The sequence below is a fragment of the Eptesicus fuscus genome, chromosome 7 (assembly GCF_027574615.1).
Source record: "Eptesicus fuscus isolate TK198812 chromosome 7, DD_ASM_mEF_20220401, whole genome shotgun sequence".
In the NCBI taxonomy this organism is placed as follows: domain Eukaryota; kingdom Metazoa; phylum Chordata; class Mammalia; order Chiroptera; family Vespertilionidae; genus Eptesicus; species Eptesicus fuscus.
This window is the reverse complement of record NC_072479.1, coordinates 52,289,534-52,309,113: the sequence shown is the minus strand read 5'-3', so window position 1 is coordinate 52,309,113 and position 19,580 is coordinate 52,289,534. Positions and strand designations below refer to the sequence as shown.

The 19,580-nt window shown below is 48.4% G+C and overlaps 1 protein-coding gene across 1 annotated transcript; it reads right to left on the bottom strand.

The window, feature by feature from the left end:
* Positions 1–41: 41 nt before the first annotated feature.
* On the bottom strand, positions 42–16,858 carry AVIL (advillin). The gene is made up of 19 exons (XM_008148730.3): positions 16,793–16,858; positions 15,461–15,535; positions 14,603–14,799; positions 13,117–13,225; positions 12,924–13,034; positions 12,414–12,616; positions 11,872–11,950; positions 11,685–11,783; positions 10,866–11,019; positions 10,669–10,769; positions 10,050–10,187; positions 9,790–9,948; positions 8,603–8,782; positions 6,932–7,077; positions 6,673–6,817; positions 5,009–5,197; positions 4,334–4,402; positions 3,296–3,412; positions 42–459 (listed from the first exon to the last, which is right to left on the bottom strand). The coding sequence occupies exons 1-19, from the start codon at positions 16,856–16,858 to the stop codon at positions 346–348; spliced, it is 2,451 nt and encodes an 816-aa protein (XP_008146952.3). The 3' UTR covers positions 42–345.
* Positions 16,859–19,580: the final 2,722 nt, after the last annotated feature.

The following is a 19,580-nucleotide window of genomic DNA, read 5'->3' as shown; positions in this document are numbered from 1 at the left end:
TAAAAATTTGAGACAAACTTAGGTTTCTGCCTTAACATTAAACACTTTAAACTTAGTTGTTGTTGTTTTTGTTTTTTATTATTACTTTTGGCTTCTCCAGACTCATGTAGTTTTAGTGCTTTCCGCTGAGGCTTTAGCCAGAAGGCCACAAAAATTAAAAAGTGGGTATATAACAAGTAAGGAATGCAGGGGTGAACAAAATGGAGAACATGCTGTGATTTGCAGACCCTGTTTTATCTAAATGAAGTGCTGAATGTTAGGCAACAATTGGTAGATAAATTCTGTCCTGATATTGGCACTACCTGCTCTCTTCTGTGCTCTTGCATATGTATATGCTTTCTTGCTTTAGAAAAGCCCCTTTTCTTTCTTCATTTGGAGCTGTTTCCAGCCAGGCAGAGCAGCAAATTGCCCTCTCGTGATGCCAAACACAGAAACAAAGTCCTGTTCAGAGAGGTAATTCTAAGAAAGAGAAAAAAAGTTTCCGGTTAAAAGGAAGCATGGCACCTATCAGTGCCAACAGTTTGGGAGAGTGGGGCTAAGAGGGATAGGACCCTGAAGGGGAAGTAGACTGGATTTTAGAAATTTGGTAATAGACTTAAATTATTCATTGGAGAGTTCTTCAGGTTGTAGAGTCCCATCTTGGCCTATGGAAGAACTGATTAGGTTCACTTCTCTTAGGAAGTCACCTGACATCAGTTTCTTGCCAGAAGGACAAGAAATGGGTTATATATTATGTATGATTTCTAGACATTAGGTTTTGGCTAAATGGAGCAATAGTTTTCCTTGCATTATGCCCATATCTGCCATTTTTATCCAGACTTTTTTTTTTCCAATTGATTTTAGAGAGAGAGCCTGACTGGGGATTGAACCCAAAACCTTGGTGTATGGGGATGATGCTCTAATCAACTGAACTACCTGGCCAGGGCCCAGAATTTCAAATACAAGATCAGGTGGATCTTGTTGAGAGCATAAAATTTTCCTAACATTTATTTATTGATGTTTAATGAGTATTTTCTATCCAAGTAACATTATTAATATACTAGAGGAGCTGCCTTCCCGCCTTCCCACGCTGCCCAGAGGCCCGGAGCGGCTGGGGTGGTGCAGAACGCCTGCGTCGTCGCAAGCCGCAAGCCTCCTGCCCTGCCGCTGGCCCATTGGTGCCTGCGTATGCAAATTAACCTGCCATTTTTGTTGGGTTGATTTGCATACTCCTGATTGGCTGCTGGGCATCACGAAGGTACGGTCAATTTGCATCTTATTAGTGTAGATGACCTGTGCTTTTAAGAAATCTAGGACTCTTCCCAAATAAAATCCTTCAAGGGAGAGATTAATTCATTCCACATGAGTATGCTAATTCATTTAACCAGAACTTAAGAAATGCCTACTATTTGTCAGGTACTGTTTTAGGTGGTGAAAAGCTGAGAATGTGATGGTGAACAAGACAGATAAGGTCCTTGATCTTAAGGACACTACTAGAAGGGGAGACAGACAATAAACAAGTATAAAGGGACTGGAGGGAGTGAGGGGAGCAGTGGTAGGTAGGGGAGTCAGGGAAGGCCTTCTTGGGGACGTGATATTGGAGCTGAGACCTAAATAATGAGGCGTTGACGGTTAGTTTTTTTCTTGTAGGAGCAATAGCAAGTGTAAAGACTCAACGGCTGGAATGAGCATGTTAGAAGAAAAGCAGCTACTGGCTGAAGGGGGCTAAGTGAAGAGGGTACTGGTGTGTGGGATTAAATCAGAGGGGGGCAGGGGGCAGATTGGATAGGGCCTTGGATGCCATGGAAAGGAGTTTGGTTTCTTCTCTATGTGCAGTAGGAAGCCATTCAAGTGTTTTAAATAGAACAGTGTCATCTGTTTCAGAAGCCCATTGGTTGTTAGGTGGGGAACAGATTGTAGGAACCAGCTGGGGGACTATTGTAGTAGGCCACAATGGCTGGACCAGACTGGCAGCAGAGCGGTGGAGAGCAGTGCACAGAGGCTAGCTGATGGATTGATGTGGGAGGTGAGAAAAACATATCAAGAAAGAGCCCTGGAGCTCTAGCTAGCCTGGCTCAGTGAATAGAGCATTGGCCCTCAGACTGAAGTGTCCCAGGTTCGATTCGGGTCAAGGGCATCCTTCAGTTCTGATCGGGCTACATGCCAATTGATGTATCTCTCTCACATCGATGTTTCTCTCTTTGTGTCTCTCTCCCTCCCTTTCACTCTCTAAAAATCAATGGAAACATATCCTCTGGTGAGGATTAACCAAAGAAAAGAAAGGAAGGAAGGGAGGGAGGGAGGGAGAGAGGGAGAAAGGGAGAGAGAGAGAGAGAGAGAGAGAGAGAGAGAGAGAGAGAGAGAGAGAGAGAGCCCGGGAGGGCGGCAAGCGGCTGGTAGCGAGCAATGGAGTCGGCGGGGATGAATAGTTACTTGTTAGTGTCAGTTGTTTGGTGGTGGCGGCTGCGGTGACCAAGAAGGGGATGGGATGACTGGTAATGTATGCCTCTCAGGGAGAGCAAGAGTGAGAGGGAGCGAGAGAAGGAGGGAGTCGGCGGGAGAGAGAGAGAAACATTTATCAGTTGCCCCCAGTGCACATCCCGACGGGATCAAACCCACAACCTAGTTATGTGCCCTGACTGGGAATTTAACCCCCCCCTTTTGGTGTACAGGATGATGCTCCAACCAGCTGAACCTCACCAGCCAGCTATTTGCCTAAACTGGAACTTAAGCTGCAGCCATTTCTTTGTGGATGTGTCTAATTTGTTACAGAAGGCACAGGATACTAAGTCATCGAAGACAAAGTTGGAGGAAGTATGACAACCAAGAATAGCCTAAAGCAGTGGTCGGCAAACTCATTAGTCAACAGAGCCAAATATCAACAGTACAATGATTGAAATTTCTTTTGAGAGCCAAATTTTTTAAACTTAAACTTCTTCAAACGCCACTTCTTCAAAATAGACTTGCCCAGGTTGTGGTATTTTGTGGAAGAGCCACACTCAAGGGGCCAAAGAGCCGCATGTGGCTTGCGAGCCGCAGTTTGCTGACCACGGGCCTAAGGAGACATACTGCTTAATGTAACAGGATGTCCTGGATAAGATCCTGAAACAAATTGGACAATGGAGAAAAACTAAGGGTATCTGAATAAAGTATATTCTATGGTTAATAATAATAAAATGAAAGAAAGAAACAGAGCCCTGGGTTTTTGAGCTACTGGTAGCTCAAATGTCTGAGTGCTTACGGTGTTCCAGAAGTGTCAGGCGTGTATGGAGACAGCCACTTTACTCCTGGAGAGCTGCACTTGCATCAGACTCACCTCCTTTTTGGCAGGGTCCACATCCTCGGGCAACTCTTGATTCTGATTTTTCAATAGAACTTCTATAGGGTAATATTTTATCTCAGAATTCAGGGAGAGAGTTGTATTCCTCATGTCCTAGGTAAGATAGATGAAAACGGAGACACAGGGTAAAAAACTGTTCAGGGCTGTACAATCGAAGTTCTGTGTGTATAATATTAAAATTTTGGTTTATACCACTTCACTCTTTGTAATTAGCTTTTAGAACAGTTGTCCCCAAACCTGGCTGCATGTCAGAATCATCAGGGAATCCAAAATATTCAGACTTTGGGGTCCTTGGGAAAGCTGATTGAATAAATATAAGGTAAATCCTGTCTAGCCATTTTGGCATCAGTGCTATGCTTAAATCTCATTAAATATTGTGATCACATCCCTTCTCTTGGCACTTAACTTGGGCTCTGCATTTCCAGGCTTTAAATGACTTCAGTTGAAGTCATACTTTTCTTAAAATACATTTTAAAGATGCTACATCACCATTAGCTTTGGAATCTTGAGTTTGCAGAGCACAGAGGACATAATTGTCAGTTGGTTTGGACAGCTGGTGCTGTCCAGCTCATCCTGATGTTAAATTGCTGTTGAATTCCTGGCAGAGGCTCCACTTCTTTTAGCCATTAAAATAGGGGTAATGACCTGAGTTTCTGTGGATTCCACTGTCAGAAACTGATAAACATATCATTTGGGTTAGAAACTTACTACTTCTGTGTGAGAAATGCTGTCAATAAATTTAATCTGTCCTGAATGACAGAGTTGAATAATAAAATTAGTTTTTGTTGCTTTTTAAAAACAGCAAGTCTGTTTTAAATTCTGGAAGGCGGTAAAATAAAGAACTTGGCTCTGAGACCTGCTTTTCTATTCATTAAAACAATCTTCATATCGGAACAGACGACTTGAGTGATACTAAGAGGACATGACAGGGTTTCACCCATGTGACATCTGTAGCACTCGCTGTTTCTCTTTGGCTCTGGCTGCCTGAGTGACTTGCTCCTCCAAGAAACTCACAGCAGTGATTCTCGTGATAGCAGCAGTGTCTCCCAGCTCTCCTTTTAACTGTTCATAGGATTTCCCTGCCTGAAAGGAAGAGAGAGAAAACATAGGGTGAAGTGCTGCATATAAGGATGGCCATCTCAGGCCTAGTCTGTACCCTCGAAAAAAGCAAAAACGCCAGGGAATCCCAAGACATGTCAGGGATGAGCAAAAATGAAAATCCCTTCTAGGCCCATGCAGGATTGGGAGGTCTGTAAACATCATATGCATTCTTTGCTGGTGGTCCCTCAGTCCTCCCTATAGGACTTAAGACAGCAGTTGACTAGGAGTCAGAAAACCTGGTTAATTGTGTCTTTAGACAAATAACTCCTCTAAGCTTCCTCATCGGTAACATGGGAAACCATGTTTACCGTAGCTGTCAGGACGGTTGTAAAGCTAAAAAACAGGTGTGTGGGTATACTTTCTAAACATTATCACTTCTACACGCTGCTTATTCCTGAAATAAGCTGTGGATTCTCCAACTGGACTTAGTGCTGTGGAGGGTGGGAAAGAGAAGTAAAAAGCAGGGGGCAGGGAGTAAGGGAAATGTGGACTTGGGTATACTCAGCCCTGGAGTACCCCACCTTCCCACTGAGCTATTAATGCTGAGCTCCCTGACAGGAAGAACGCCTCCCCGTTCTCTGTTCTTACACTCCACATGTGAGAGTCCCAGGCCAAGAACCAGCCTGTGAAGATGGGAAGCTCGAACCCCTGCTTGATGATCAGGATCGGTGTGTCAGTGTCTCGGCCACTAGGGTGAGTGTGCAGGTACTCCTGGGCTGTAGCCAGAGCTTTCTCCTTCTCCATGGCATTGGCCTCAGCCCCAATCCACAAGAACACCTGTTATGGTAGAGATGGAATATTTGTTAATGTGCTCATAACAAGTACTGTGTACTAGATCATAAACACTGCCCTCTTTTCGCCCCCCAGCAATTCACAGCCTCAGCAGAGAGCTTTTCTCAGAATCATCTTGATTTGTGATTTTAATTGCCATGTGTATCTCCCATATGTACATCTCCAGACCTGAGCTCTTTATCTGAACTTCAACTTCCTGAATCCAACTTCTTGCAAAACATCTCCTCTTGGCTGTCTTCAAGCACCTCAAATATAACACCCCAAAATGGAGCTCTTTTCTAAATTTTTGTCTGTGTCTCCATTCGTGGTGAAAGGTCATTTTTAAGGCAGTAACCTGGGATTCATCCTAGATGCCCCATATCCAGTGAGTTACTAAGGCCAGCCAGTTTACCTTCTCTGAAGTTATCAAATCTGTCACCATCTCTGCATCTCTACTCCATTGCTCCTGTGTGGGCCCGCGCAGCAGCGCTTCACTGGACTCTAACCGTAGACTGCTGACCGGCCTCCCAGCATAGTCTTCTTTTGTTCTCACCCCATCCCTCCTCCTACACTTGCTGGAATGCTCTACTCCAAGTGCAGTCCGACCTTGCCACTCACCTGCTTAAACTTCAGTAGCTTTCCAGGATAAAGCTCAGACTTTTTCACACAGTAGGTAAGGTCCATACCTACTTCTTCAGCTGCATCTCTAGGGTGCTCTTTAACTCTAGATCTTATGTTCTGATAATATTTTTCTTTCGTAGCTCCATGTATACTAGAATAATTCGTGCCTTGCTTTTACTTGTGCTATTTCCTTTGCCTGGAATGCCCTCTTTACCTGATTAATGCCTATTTATCCTTTGAGATTCAGTTGGGAGCCATTTCCTCCAGGACGTCAGCTCTGAGCTGCTAAGTTGTGTGAGTGCCCCTAATTTGTGCTCCCGTGGCACCTTTTATGCACCTCCATCATAGTAAAATGAATCTTCTACGTCCCCACCCCATCAGCCTGTGAAGTCTCAGAGCAGGATGGCACTCTTCACCTTGGTGACATCACACCTCACTCCGTGACTAGAACAGAGGAGGTGCTGAGCATGTTTGCTGAGCCAAACTGAAGAAGATGGGATGTCAGGAGAGGTTGCCTTGGAGATACCCCTTTCCCACCCCTTCGTTCCTCAAAGGACCATATTTGGGTGTGGAACCTGCTGCTATTGGTCCTGAGAGAAAGCAGTGCCTGATGACAGATAGGATGGCCTGATTTTCCCCAGAGCACGGTGGGAGAGTTCCCAGGATGGTGAGTTTTAAACAACATTCTGTTCTTACCAGCTCTGGTAAAAAGCAGGCTCCGTTGTTGGTCACCACTGATAATTGTTTGATTGACTTGGGGACGGTCCTGGGTTTATTCTGGCAGCGGAGTTACTACATAAAAATAGCCCAGACTGAGAGGATCTCTGTCTTTTGTTCCAAGCACTCTGGCTGTGTCTTACCTGGTCCCAGGTATCTAGAAGCATCACATCGCCTGGGTTCAGGTCATCCTGGGTGAATTCTGTGATCTCGGTGACAATGAACCGGCCAGTCTTATTGGAACATTCAAAGAGACGGGGCTGGACATCCAGGATTTCCTGCTGTAGTCTGCAATATAGTCCGTTTGGAGGAACTGAGCTTAGAAATCATGTGCGGTTCACAAGCCTGGGAGGCGGGGGGAGCCAAGAGGAGCCAAGAGGAGGGGATGTTGTGGTCCCATACCTTTTGTGATTGGCATAGGGAGTTTTCCCTCCCAACAGGTCCCAGAACTCCGGCGTCTCCTGGCCCTCGGCCACAGTGTCCTCAGTGCCATTACAGAGAAGCCCGGCCAGCTCCTTAGCCATTGCCCGCTCATCCCCACTAGACCCCTGAGAGGGGGGTGAGGAGAACACAGATGTTAGTTGCACATGAGCACGTTGAGGTGGAAAAAAAGCTTCTGAGACTAATAGCTTAGAGTAGCTAGGATCAGCTACTTTGTGACGGGGAATAGGTTTGTTCTAGTGCTGGGAAGGGGTGGGGTGGGGGAGGAAACCACTGTGGTGGCAAAGAATAGAACTAGGCTCTGAAACCCACATGGATGTTGACAAGAGTCACCTTTGTTTTGGTTTCAGTTGGAATTTTACCACCTACTTTTAATATTTTTAAGAGAAAAATTTAAACTTATTTTTAAAATTACATACGCAAAAATTCACTCTTTTTGGCATACGGTTTTATGCGTCTTGACAAATGCATCGAATCGAGTTACCACCACAGCAAAGAATCAGAACAGTTGCCTTGCCCCAGCAAAACATGTGCCTAGACCAGTGATGGCGAACCTATGACACGCGTGTCAGCGCTGACACGCGTAGCCATTTCTGATGACACGCGGTCGCTGAGGTAGCCGCATGCTGAGGATGAAACATTTGCTGCTCCTGAGGATGAAACATTTGCGAAATAATGTTTTTTTCCTCAAAGTGACACACTACCTGAGTTATGCTCAGTTTTTTGGCGAAGTTTGACACACCAAGCTCAAAAGGTTGCACATCACTGGCCTAGACTATCCCTTTATATTCAACTCTTCCGATCCTTAACCTCTGGCAACCACTGTTCTGCTCTCCATCACAGTCGTTTTGCCTTCTCCAGAGGTCATAAATGGAATCATACACTATGTAGCCTTTGAGTCTGGCTTCTTCACTTAGTATCACCCTTGTAGTTGTGGGTATGACACTCACTCTTTGTGTTGCTGAGTAGTATTCCATTGTATGGATGTAATGCTGTTTATCCCTTCTCCAGTGGAGCTGCTTTCCGTGTTCGGTGATTGTGAATAAAGGTGCTATGTGCTATAAACATTTGCATATGGGTTTTTGTGTGAAGACAGTGTTTTATTTCACATGGTTAAATGCCCAGGAGTGGGATTGTTGGATCGTATGACAAGTGTATGTTTTATAAGAAACATCCTCATCTGCACTTGATATTCTCAATTTTTTTAGTCATTCTAATAAGTGTGTGTCTCATTGGGTTTTCACTTGCATTTCCCTAATGACTAATGATGTTGAGCATCTTTTCCTGTTCAATTCTCTTTTGTAAAACAACTCAGTTCTTTTCAATGCAGATGCAGTCTGAATGGACAAACATCACATCTTCCGTGTTATTGTTCAGTGGTAATGCCCTGTCTTACTGTGATCCACCAAATTAGTGGGCAAAGATTGAGTTATTTAGACGTTTATGGGGTGTCTCCTGGGCCTGGGCAGGACGGTCATTGACTTGCTAATTGGAGGCCTAATTGTGGAGAACGTTGGCAGTGCCTTCGAAGACCCTTTAGGAAAAAGGTTCCTCTGTCTGTGAACTGTTCCAGCCTTGCAGACCGGAGGGTGGGCCCAGGGCTGGTGTGACCGCTGAGCCCAGCCATCCTACCTTGCCGTACCACAGGTAGTGCTCTGCCTGGGCCCGCAACAGGAAGACGTCATTGGAGTTCAGGGAGGAGGCAAAGGCTGGCACCTCCACTGCTTTGGTGTTAGATTTGTCATTTCCTTGAATTTGGAAGAGCCTTACTGGAGGGTCGGGCTCGGCATTTCCCTTCCGGGAAGTCCCACCCTAGAGAAAAGGAGAAAAGCAGAGTCTGGATTTGAGGTGCACTACGGGAGAGAGCACTGGGCTAGCTGTTGAGAACCTGGATGTATTTGACACCATATTTGCCTCTGAGGAGCTTGTAGGCTAACTGGGGGGGGGGGGGGGGGGTGACCTGGAGTTATGGTACCAATAATGTTAGCTTTCATCCTGAGACCTCTGTTATATGGAGGCTTTGTGGCTGGTGCTTTACCTACATCATTTCATTGATCCTCCAAATAACTCTGTGAAGGTTTATCCCTTCAGATAGTACAGATGGGGAAACTGAGGCTTAGAAACCTAGCTAATAAATGGCAAGACTAGGACTTGACCACAGACTTGTGTATATCAAGCATGTGCCATTGTACATTTCTGGTAGTGCTTCAGCCAGGGCTTCATGGGAGAAGTAGGACTTGAATCTGAAGGACACACTCGGTGGGAAAGGTTGATGGGGAGTGTGATATGGCATACGTGCGGCCCAGTGAGGAGACCCACCTGATGAGTGGAGCGCGTAGGTTAGGGCAGTGGTCGGCAAACTCATTAGCCAACAGAGCCAAATATCAACAGTACAACGATTGAAATTTCTTTTGAGAGTCAAGTTTTTTAAACTTAAACTTCTTGTAACGCCACTTCTTCAAAATAGACTCGCCCAGGCCGTGGTATTTTGTGGAAGAGCCACACTCAAGGGGCCAAAGAACCGCATGTGGCTCGCGAACCGCAGTTTGCCGACCACGGGGTTAGGGAGTGAGGGTAGTGCACTCACAGGGGTAATCTGGGTCGGGTTATGAACAACCTTGAACATGAATTAGGCAGTGGTTTGGACTTGAAGTCTTAGGCAGTTGGGATTCACTTCAGTGTCTTAGAGAGATTAACCCCTTCTTGTCCACGTCTACCCCAAGGCCTGCTCTCCACCCCTCCTCTCCTCTCCCGTAGCCCCTACTTGTTAGTTCGGAGCATTCTGGCTCCTGGTGTAACTTTATACTGAGGGCTCTCACCTCAAAGATAACCAGCTTTCCTTTGAAGATGGCCATGAAGTGGCGTGGCTCCTTCCCCATGGTAACCCGAACCTGCACAGGGGCCCCATCAAACTTCCGATCCACCTCCACCGCCTGGAATGCCGAGGCTGCCAGCTCGTCCTGTGAGGCGTGGCGGCCCTGCAGCGGTGACAGGAGAAATGGCTGCTGCTGCCCTTGCCCCAGCCTAGTGGCCAGAGGAAGCATCATCTCTGAAAGCTGAGAGCCTGCCCCAGGCCTACCTGCCAGATGTACAGGATGTAATGCGGCTTCGCGTAAACCTCGAACGTGTAGAGAACCAGATAGCAATCTCCCCCATAGAAGAAGCCGTACCACTGATGCTCCACGGGGACCAGCTCCAGATTTTCAATTCTCCAGACCTGGGTACAGAAGGAGACGGTTCCCCAGAGATGGGGTGCTGTGTGAAGCGACAGCTGCCTGAGGGAACGGGGCGGGGCTTAGCAGAGAATCCCCACGTAAGGCACTAGCACCTGCCACTCACAGTCCCCTGCCCCCTCTGGGGCTGCTTTCCCGGTGGCAGGGCTTATCCCATTTGCATGATTTGAATCTGGAGGAGAACTGGACTCTCCCTGGTCAGGCCCCTCCTGTCACAGCTCAGAGGTGATTTGAATAGTTCTGCCAGGTGAGTTATTGATAGCTCACTAGGGTATCTGCCTTTCACTTTCCTGAAGAATTGTGGGAAAAATGCAGACTCAGACATCTCGGAGAGAATACTCCTAGGCACCGGAGATGAAAAGGAAAGCAAATCAGACACAAAATCACCTGCCCTCTCCTCTCCAGCAGAACAGCCAGGAGGACAGAGCTGCCTGCCTGCGCTGAGATGGGAATCGTTAGGCTTACCTCGGTTTTCCCATTGCCGTCATCCACCATTCGTTCCTGGGCAGCTACTTCTGGTTTGGAGTGCAGCAGAGTCACATCAAATTTATCCTGGAAAACTTTAGCTGCAGAGAAGGGGTTGGGAGAAGCCGAGTGAGTGAAGATCATCCATGCCTGCCTTTCTACAGTCCCGGTAGGAATACAGTCTGGGGCAATCTTACCAACTTTACCGATGCTGAACGCTTTCCCCAGGCCCACGGTCTGCTCCTTCACGGACCACTTCTGGAACAGCTGCTTGAACATGGCCGACTCGGCACCATCGTTGACCGTCTCCACATTGGTGCTGCTGGGGTAGCCCTTCATCTTGATGAAGCTCTGTAGATACCCCGTCACCCCCCAAAAGGCAGGTCAGTCAGGGAATGCACCGAGTCCTTTACTGACCCGTCACTCACCCTTTTGAAGCCAGTTGGTGGGATTGCTGTTTGTTCCCTTCTGGGAGTCAGAGTCAAATTCTAACTCATTTCTGTCTAGGACGAATGTACCTCACTCAAGGAAAGGACTGAATGGAACATTTTGTCACCTGTTTATTGGCCTGTCATGATGATTATTCTTTTTTTCTGTTCTTTGAACACTCATGTAGAATACTGACTTTGTCTCACATTCATTTGCCCATTTACTGCTCTGTAAGTGCATCCTGCTTGGTTTATCTGTGGGGTCTGCACAATATCATAAGCTCCTTGAGGACAGGGCCATTACCCTTAATACGTGCTATCTGTCCCCTTCCATAGTAACAGCCACCTTTTATTGAGCCAGTGTGTGTACCAGGTACTGTTCTGAATGCCTTACAGATGTTATTTAACCCTCACAGCAACCCCAGGGGATGGCATTGAACCTGGATTTGAATCCCACTTTGCCTGACTTCGAAGTCCATGTATGTAACTGCAATGTTCTTTGCTCAGGGGCCTAGTGTGGCTCTCTGAGCACAGCTGAAGTGTTACTGACAAAATTTTTGGACAACGTTGTGCATCTGTAGCTCCTACCAGGGCCTTAGACATGGCCATCTGCTTCTCAGCCTTTGTGGCTCCTCTTCCTTTCCACACGTAGATCTTGGTTCCGCTGTGGTCCAGGATGTAGCAGTCCTGAAGCAGCCAGGGACACAAGTGGTTACGCTTCCCCCAGGGCCTGCCCTGAGGCCAGGTCTGGCCACCCCACTCAAGCTCTGCTTACATCATGGCTCAGTAGGTCCTGGACCAGCGGCCTCGTCGCTACCTCTCTGACCACCAGCTGCCCAGCTGAGTCTGAGACACTGGAGAAAGGGAGAGGTTAGCATGTGCCTTTGCTTCTGCGAAGCATCTTGTAGTCGTTTGGTATCTTCCTGGCTTTGTTTTAATATGGAGTTTCTGGGGAGAGTTTGACTTCCTATGACAGGCCTGGCTTGAATGCAGATGGGAATGTGAGGGACTCAGTTCTCCAGTGGAGACTTGTGCATCTCTCTCCAAACATCCCGTCACATCCCTGCGCAGGTATAGATCCAAGTAAAGGAACAGTTTCCCCAAGAGACCAGGAAGAGTTGCTGACAAGGACAGATGGTAGCTGCCTCCTTGAATCAGAACAGCAAGCTCTTTCGAGAAGCTGCATTGGAAAAAGACTAAAAGAAAGCCAGACTCCTGCACCCAAAATGAGCAGCCAAGCAGAAGTGTCCCCTAGTCTTCTAGGGGACACCTTCCCCCTGTCCCAGCTTCCAACCAGCAGCCAGTTTAGCTACTCACTGATATAACATGATATTTGATTTCTGCTGCTGATCTAGGATCTCATCTGGGACCGCAGGCTTGATAATAGAACGTCGGCCGAGGGTGTCCTGAAGGACCTTCATCAGCTCTGGGCTTGCTGCCTCCTTGTCTCCCTCGATCACTCCTATTTCGGCACGGCCCCCTCGCTCCCTGTCCCGAATATCCTTTGCCAGAAGCATAGCCTGTCAAAGAAACCCATGGAAGCACTTAGCTTCTCTGCCCCTTCCCCCCCTTTTCTGCCTGATGGCCTTGGGAGGAGCAGCCTGGATCCCAGACAGGAGTTTCTCTGATGCCGAGGAGCCCAGAGGTGAGTCAGAGACTCACACACTTGGCCTCTTTCTAAATCAGATTCTGCTCCAAGGCAGGGGTCCGCCTTGAATCTCAGGTAAGAGCGAGCAAGGAAGGAAGAAGGAAAAGGCACCTGAGAGAGCCATGCTCTCTGAGCAGGCCTGAGGGGGAGGAGAGCAGGAAGGCCGGAAAGAGCTGTACCTTCAGACGCTCCCCGCTGTTGCTCTCTGGACCATTCCACTGGATGATAACCTTCCCAAGGTCCAACAAGAAGACATCACCTCTGTTGAAACTGTCCCAGCTCATTTCCACCTGGAGGTAGAGGTTACTCAGGAGGAATTCTTAGGTACCAGGTAGAGGGGCCCTGGGCCCAGAAACAGTGGGGAGGACTTACCTCAGTGGCCCTGATGTTTCTCTTCCCCTTCACGTGTAACAGCCGCTCCACGTCATAGGTGTTGGTCTCCACATGCTTCATCCCGGAGGCCACACCCCCCCTCTTGTAGCTAAGGGAACATCCATTAAGTTATTTATTGGGCACCTGCTCTGTGTTAGGTACTGGGGAGACAGTGGTGAGTCACACAGATGCAGTTTCCGCCCATGTGGGTGAGAACAGTAAATAAGCAAAGTAAACCTCTATGGCAGTCACCGCTGCCACAGAAGGAGACACAGTGGCAGACTTTTTGACAGAGTGGTCAGGCAGTCTTCTCCGAAGGTGTAACAGTCCAGCTGAGAATTAAAGGGATAGGAACCAACAACAAGGATCTAGTGTTCAAAACAGAGGGAACACTGGTAATCAAGACCCCACAGCACGGAAGAGCTTGTTTGGTGCTGGGAACTGTGTGACTCAGTGTGTGGCAGGGAGAGGGGCACAAGCTGGGCAGCAGCAGGAGCATCGGTGACACCATGGCCTGAGGACCCGCTCCCTCCTGGAATCAGTTCTCCTGCCCCGGCACTCACCCAACCCAGCCTCCATACCCGGTTCCTGGTGACAGGGTGATGCCCTGTGCCCAGCAGGTCGTGGGAACTGCCAATCTGCACGAAGCTGGCCTTGGACCAGCCTCAGAATTCTTGAGCTCATTGGAATTTCTTTTTGTTTTAATCTCAAGTGCAAAGTTTTGAGTTGATCAAACTCATTAGTTCATGGAGCAGTACCAGAACCCTCTCTTGTTTTAGGTACTTACGTATTCTCTTTTATCTGCATACCCTACTCACAGGCCTCACCCCACCATGGGCAACCATTCTAACAGTTTAACATGGATTTATTTTTATTCTGGTGAAATGTGGACTGTTGTTTTGTGTGCATGTAGTTTTTTTAAAAAACAACAGAAATGGGTATTCTGTTACATAGCTCAAGGCTGTTTCTTACTGTGTTCACTAAAGCGGCCTGATGTTGAGCTCTGTCCATGTTAGGTATGTGTCTAATCCGCTGCTTACGGCTCCTGCGTAGTACTCCTTGATGTCATGGAGTATTTTTCTTGTCCAGTCTCCCAGTGATGGGCTTCCACATTGCCTGCAGCTTCTGCCACCACTAATGATAACTGCTGTGAACATCCTGGTTCATGTGCCTTTATGGAACTGGGTACGTGAGAATTCCTTTGAATTATACACCCAGAAATGGGATTTGCCTCAGGGGCAGATTACTCTTTGGAATGCTGTGCCAGTCCTCCCTCCCACCAGCAAGGCCCAAGGGCTCCTATTTCCCCACAATCTCGCCAGCACTAGCACCGCCCAGCTCAGATTTGTGCTACTCAAGCAGTGGAAATTAGAAGCTTAGTTTGGATTTACATTTCTCTGATTACTTTCTTCATGTACTTATTGGCCCTTTGGGTTTCCTTTTTGGTAAACTGCCCTTTTCCCCTGGCTCATCCTTAACTACTCACATGATGCCCTGCTTGAAGTAGCCGCGGAAGGTGTCGGACTCATGGTGCTGGACCTCTCGGTGCTGCACGGGGCTGCCCCCCAGGTAGTCATCCAGCTGTGTGGCGTAGATGGCCGCGCAGCTCTGCTCATCCTGGGAGGAGTCCTTCCCGATCCAGAAGTGGATGTCCTGGGAGAGGAGACTGCCCACTCTCCGGGTCTGGGATGTAGCCAGAGAGATCAGGTCAGGGACCAGCTCGCCTCCCCTTTGCTGCTGCCCGCTGGCACGGGGAGAACGCCGCATACAGTGGCTCCAGACCTCTCCCTCCCTGCAGTGGCCCCTAAGCAGGCCTACTGTGTGGCTCAAGCTCAGGCAGCCCTGATTCCTCTCCACATTTGGGAAAAGTTGACAGCTTATTGTTCTCAAATAAATGGAGTGCAACAGGGACCTTTTCCAACTTGGATTGCAGACTTACCTTGCACTATTCATGTGGGATGTTGTTTCCTCAACTAGAATCAGCACTTCAAGGCCTGCATTTATCTGGCCTTCTTCCACACCACTGTAATCTGGGGGCTGCCCCCTCCCCAGGATGTGCTGTTTGTGAGTTACTTATCTAAGTTCAGACTGAGGGCCCCACCCCCACCCCCACCCTCTGATGCAAAATTGAAAACTCCCACCTAAGAACGGCCTTTAAGGTCAAATTGTAGGCCTGTCCTATATAACATTGAGGAAGAGTCAAGATTGACACCAGGGATCTGAATAGCATCATTGTCAGGTCTCTCCTCTGTGGAGCCTGGCTCTGGGGATTCTGGTTCTGGGGAGAAGCGTGTGGGAATGTGGGGCGGGCGGGGTGCGGGGGGGCGCGGCGGATAGTGCTCACCGAGAGGATGATGTAGCAGTCCCCCTCATAGAAGCTGCCATGGGCACTCAGGGGCACGAGCGCCAGCTCCATTTTCTGGAAGGATAAGGGATATGCACAGGCTGCGTTCCCTCCCACCTCCCCCTCCCCGAAGCAGCCCTTTCCTCAAAGTCACAGACAGCAGGGGAGATGTCCCCACTGATCTTACAGGGTGTGGCAGGAGTAGCATGACCACCTGGCTTCTGAGCTCAGCCTGGACGCCCTAGTCTGAATCTGGGTGCCTGTCCTCGCCCCATCCTCCTCCCTGCTGCCCGCCCTGTGCTGTCTCGCTGCACTGTGAGGACCCCAGCCCGCTGCAGGAGAAAGAGCTGGGGATAAGCTACAAAATGACCTCCCTCTGAGCAGCTGCACCGCTGCCTCCGACATCGCTCTCCAACTCTGACCACCAGTGCGGCCACGGTCTGCAAGAACAGAACGCTGAGGTCCTGTGGGGCTTTGTGGGGTGAATGCCAGTCGCGTGTGGGCTCCAAGCCCAGCGTCTGGGTTGGGGCCCTGCTTTATCACCTGCATGCCTGTCTGTCTTGCACCAGGAGGCCTATTCCCATGGCCTCAGATGCAGATTTTCATCACTACCTCCAAGTGAGGTAAACCTGCAGCCATACTTGTGTGTGTTCTATGTAAAACGTGTGTGTTAAATGTAAAAACATTAAATATCCCATAATTTTTGTACTTTTTAGTACCTGTTGGAAATGTCCTCGGCTTCTCACACACTGAGCTGCTTGCTAGAGGCTGTGACTCTCCTTCCACATGGAGGGTAGTGGAGTGAGGCATCACTTCTGGGTTTTAGGCAGCACTCACTCGGCTCGGAGCAGGGACGTGAGGGTGGGTGGGGCTGACCAGGCCAGGGCAGTTCCTAGCTCTAGACTGCTGGAGCTCAAGGTCAGCCATAGCGGCTCAAGTCCAGGTGGGAGAAGGGATGAGCCGTGCCCTCTCTGTGCAGTGCCCCCAAACCTCCCCGACTACTTTGTGGGAGCCAGAGCACTCTGGTTCTGACAGAAGCAGCCAGGAGTACCAGTCTCCTGGGTGGGCCCTGGCCCCACCCATCTCCCCAGGGCATTTACTGGAAGTGCAGACTCACCCGAGCAGATGGCTAAATAAAGGACAAGCTTACTTTTGCTTGGAGCCTTTCTCTCCAAGGCTAAGAACATTTCCTCCACCTGCCACCCACCTGCTTTGAACACCCAGGAGGGGTCAAAGGAAAATGTGCACCTAGATGCTCCTGACGGGAGACAGAAGGGCTGTCCTGTAGCAGGCCTGGGTGTCTCGGGGAAGGTGTGCCCCAGCCCCGCTCACCTCTATTCTCCAGGTGATGATCCCAGGGTCGTTGCCCACAGCCCTGAAGGCGCTGCTCAGAGACATGGCTCCTGTCTTCCTGGGACTGAAACATCATAGAGCAAGCAGGGAGATGAGGCCTGTCCGAGCAGGCATTCGTCTAGCTTTCTTCCTAAGTCACTTCCGAATCTTTTGTCAGCCACCCTGCCATGTCCTGCTATTTCACAGTGATGGGGGAAATGACTTGTCCGTTATTTACTGAAGGAGTGATAATATCCTAAGCCCTGTGTTGTTCACTTTATGTTATCTCATTTATTTCTCATAAGCTGAGTGTATTTTCTTTGTCTTACATTGTAGGAAAACAGGTTCAGAGAGATTAAATAATTTGCCCAGGATCACACACTAGTATGAAATCCTTATCTGATCCTAAAATCTGTGCTTTTAGTCTTTGATGTACTGCAGCCCTTCCTAAACTTGTCTAAATTCAATGGTACACCAGGAGGAAAGCTGATGTCAAACGAAGTATTTCTAAATTGGGCTGCCTTCTCTCATTCTCATCCTCTAGTTCTTCCTGCTTCTCCACAGTCAACTTTCTGACCTTTTCTTTGAGCTTTTACTTTCAAGTAAACTATCCTAAAACTCAGACAACCCATCCTACTTGTCTTATGACTAATATATTCCCTGTACCTCACAGAAAAAGAAGTAAAATGGCAAGCAGGGCTGGGCCTGGGGCAAAGAGTACAGGTGCCAACAGGGGAAGGTGGGCGTGGCCTGGCCTGCCAGTGAGCTGCTGCCCTCCCCCCCCACCCCCACCCTAAGGAGCCAGTGGTGCTGTGTCTGGCCTTGGGGTGCAGGGGGGGGGGGAGGGGAGGAAGGCAGTGGTAAAGAGAAGTCTGTGTGGATTGTGCACCATCTCTATTCAAGACGTATCCAGGGTTATCGAGCACCTACACATGTCCATGGTCACATAGGGCCTTTATATAATTAAAAGGCATGCCTGGTTCTTGCTCTCAAGGAGCTTACAATCTGATGACAATACACACGACTGATGAATGTGGCCAAGAGGCAAAGGAAAAGGACTGGCTTGATGGGTCTATGTCAGATGAAAACCCATCCACAAGGCTGTGTGGAGCTCTGCTGTCTAGAGGCACATTGTGCTTGCTAAGAGGAGCATGTCTGTCCATTCTTTCCTTGAGCTATGGTGAATGAACCCGGGTTTGGAGAATATGCGCTGTTATTTAGTATGTATTTTGGTGAAAACACAAAAACTCCCTTTGTCTATTGCTATGGCAGGACTAAAGCTGAGCAGTGAGGCGGAGCAGCCACTGTTTGAGGATTTAATTTGATAACTTGCATCGCCCCACCCTGTGCTGCTCAGAACTGCCAGGAAATATTTGTTCAGGTTTTCTTCAGACACTCCATTTCAGTCATTCAAGGCAAATGCTGTTAGCCAACTAGGCAAAGGGAACAAGGGCCAGTGAATTCACTCCTTGAAGGTAGACAAGTGTCAACCTGGTAAAAGCCAAACCAAGTGGCATTAATTAGGGACGTCTTAGAGGCCAAAAGCAGTCCCATTTGTCAGCAGGGACTTAGTCATCAGGAAGGATCTTACGGGTCCTGGGTCCCCCAAATGCAGGAGAGGACATGCTCAAAGGGACTTCTTGCCACACGAACACCCAGAAAATGCGACTCCATCTATAACATCAAATTTCCCCAAAACTTGGTCCCTCTCTCCCTCCTCCCAGGTTCTTATAAATTCAGCACCCTTTAAGATCGATCACTGCAGAAACCCTTGGGGTGGGGTGCAGTTTTGAAATCACGAGTTAAAAGCAAGTGGCCCTTAATTCTTACAGAGATAACAGTATGAATGGACCCCAAACAGAGGTTGCTGGTTTTAACCTCTCCCTTGCCCCAGACCATCTCTCTGAGGGGTCTTCTTCATCCCCAGCTTTTAAAAACGTGCCCTATCTGTTCAGAGGTCTCTAAAAAGGGCCTTGGTTTCTCAGCAGAAGTTTGCAAAACGGGTTTCAAACTCCTGGTTCAACCCTTTAAAAGCCTCACTGAAGAAGACAGAGCAAGGGAAATCTCAATCTCCTCTCCCTTATTTCTTCCTTGTTCGGTAGGATAGCTCTACTGGACATGCACCCGTAAACGGAATAGACCTTACCTTGCTTCTCTCCCAGTCTTCCCAGTTTGCTGGTGAGTAAGCAGCAGCGCTTTTGAAGAACCACCCCAAAGCAGGAGTCTGCAGGTCTGCTGCCTGAGCTTAGTAATGGCTGCACAGACACTGGGTTATATTTGCTTGGGTTTGCATCTTAACCACATTTTCCTAGTCCTGGCCAATCACAGCCAACCTAGCCCTGGGCTTGACTTATTCAAACCAGAGGGAAAGCTTTATCTGTTCCTATTCAAAACAGCAAAAAACAAGAGCAGACTTTTAAAGGCTTTTTTTTTTTTTAACTCCAGCTCCACGCCCTGATCTAATTGATTTTTGAAAAGTGCATAGCCTATCAATAATGCAGGAAAGAGGGTGGGAGGATATGAAATTTGCCATATTGTAGATAGGGATGCATTATGCTGACAGGAGGCAAGGGCTAGAGCTGCCTGCCCAGTGCCTGGATGGCCAGGCTGGCAAGCGCCTCCCCAGGAAGCTTCTGGGCATTTCTTAGAAGGGGAGGGCAAGTCTAGATGAGGGGCCAGGAGTGTGTCATGCCTCATCCTGTTTTGCTTCTTGGTGTCATACATCACTCCAATATTTGAGTGCCATGTGCCAGGAACCATCCTGGGTTCTGAATTTCAGGCATCCTGG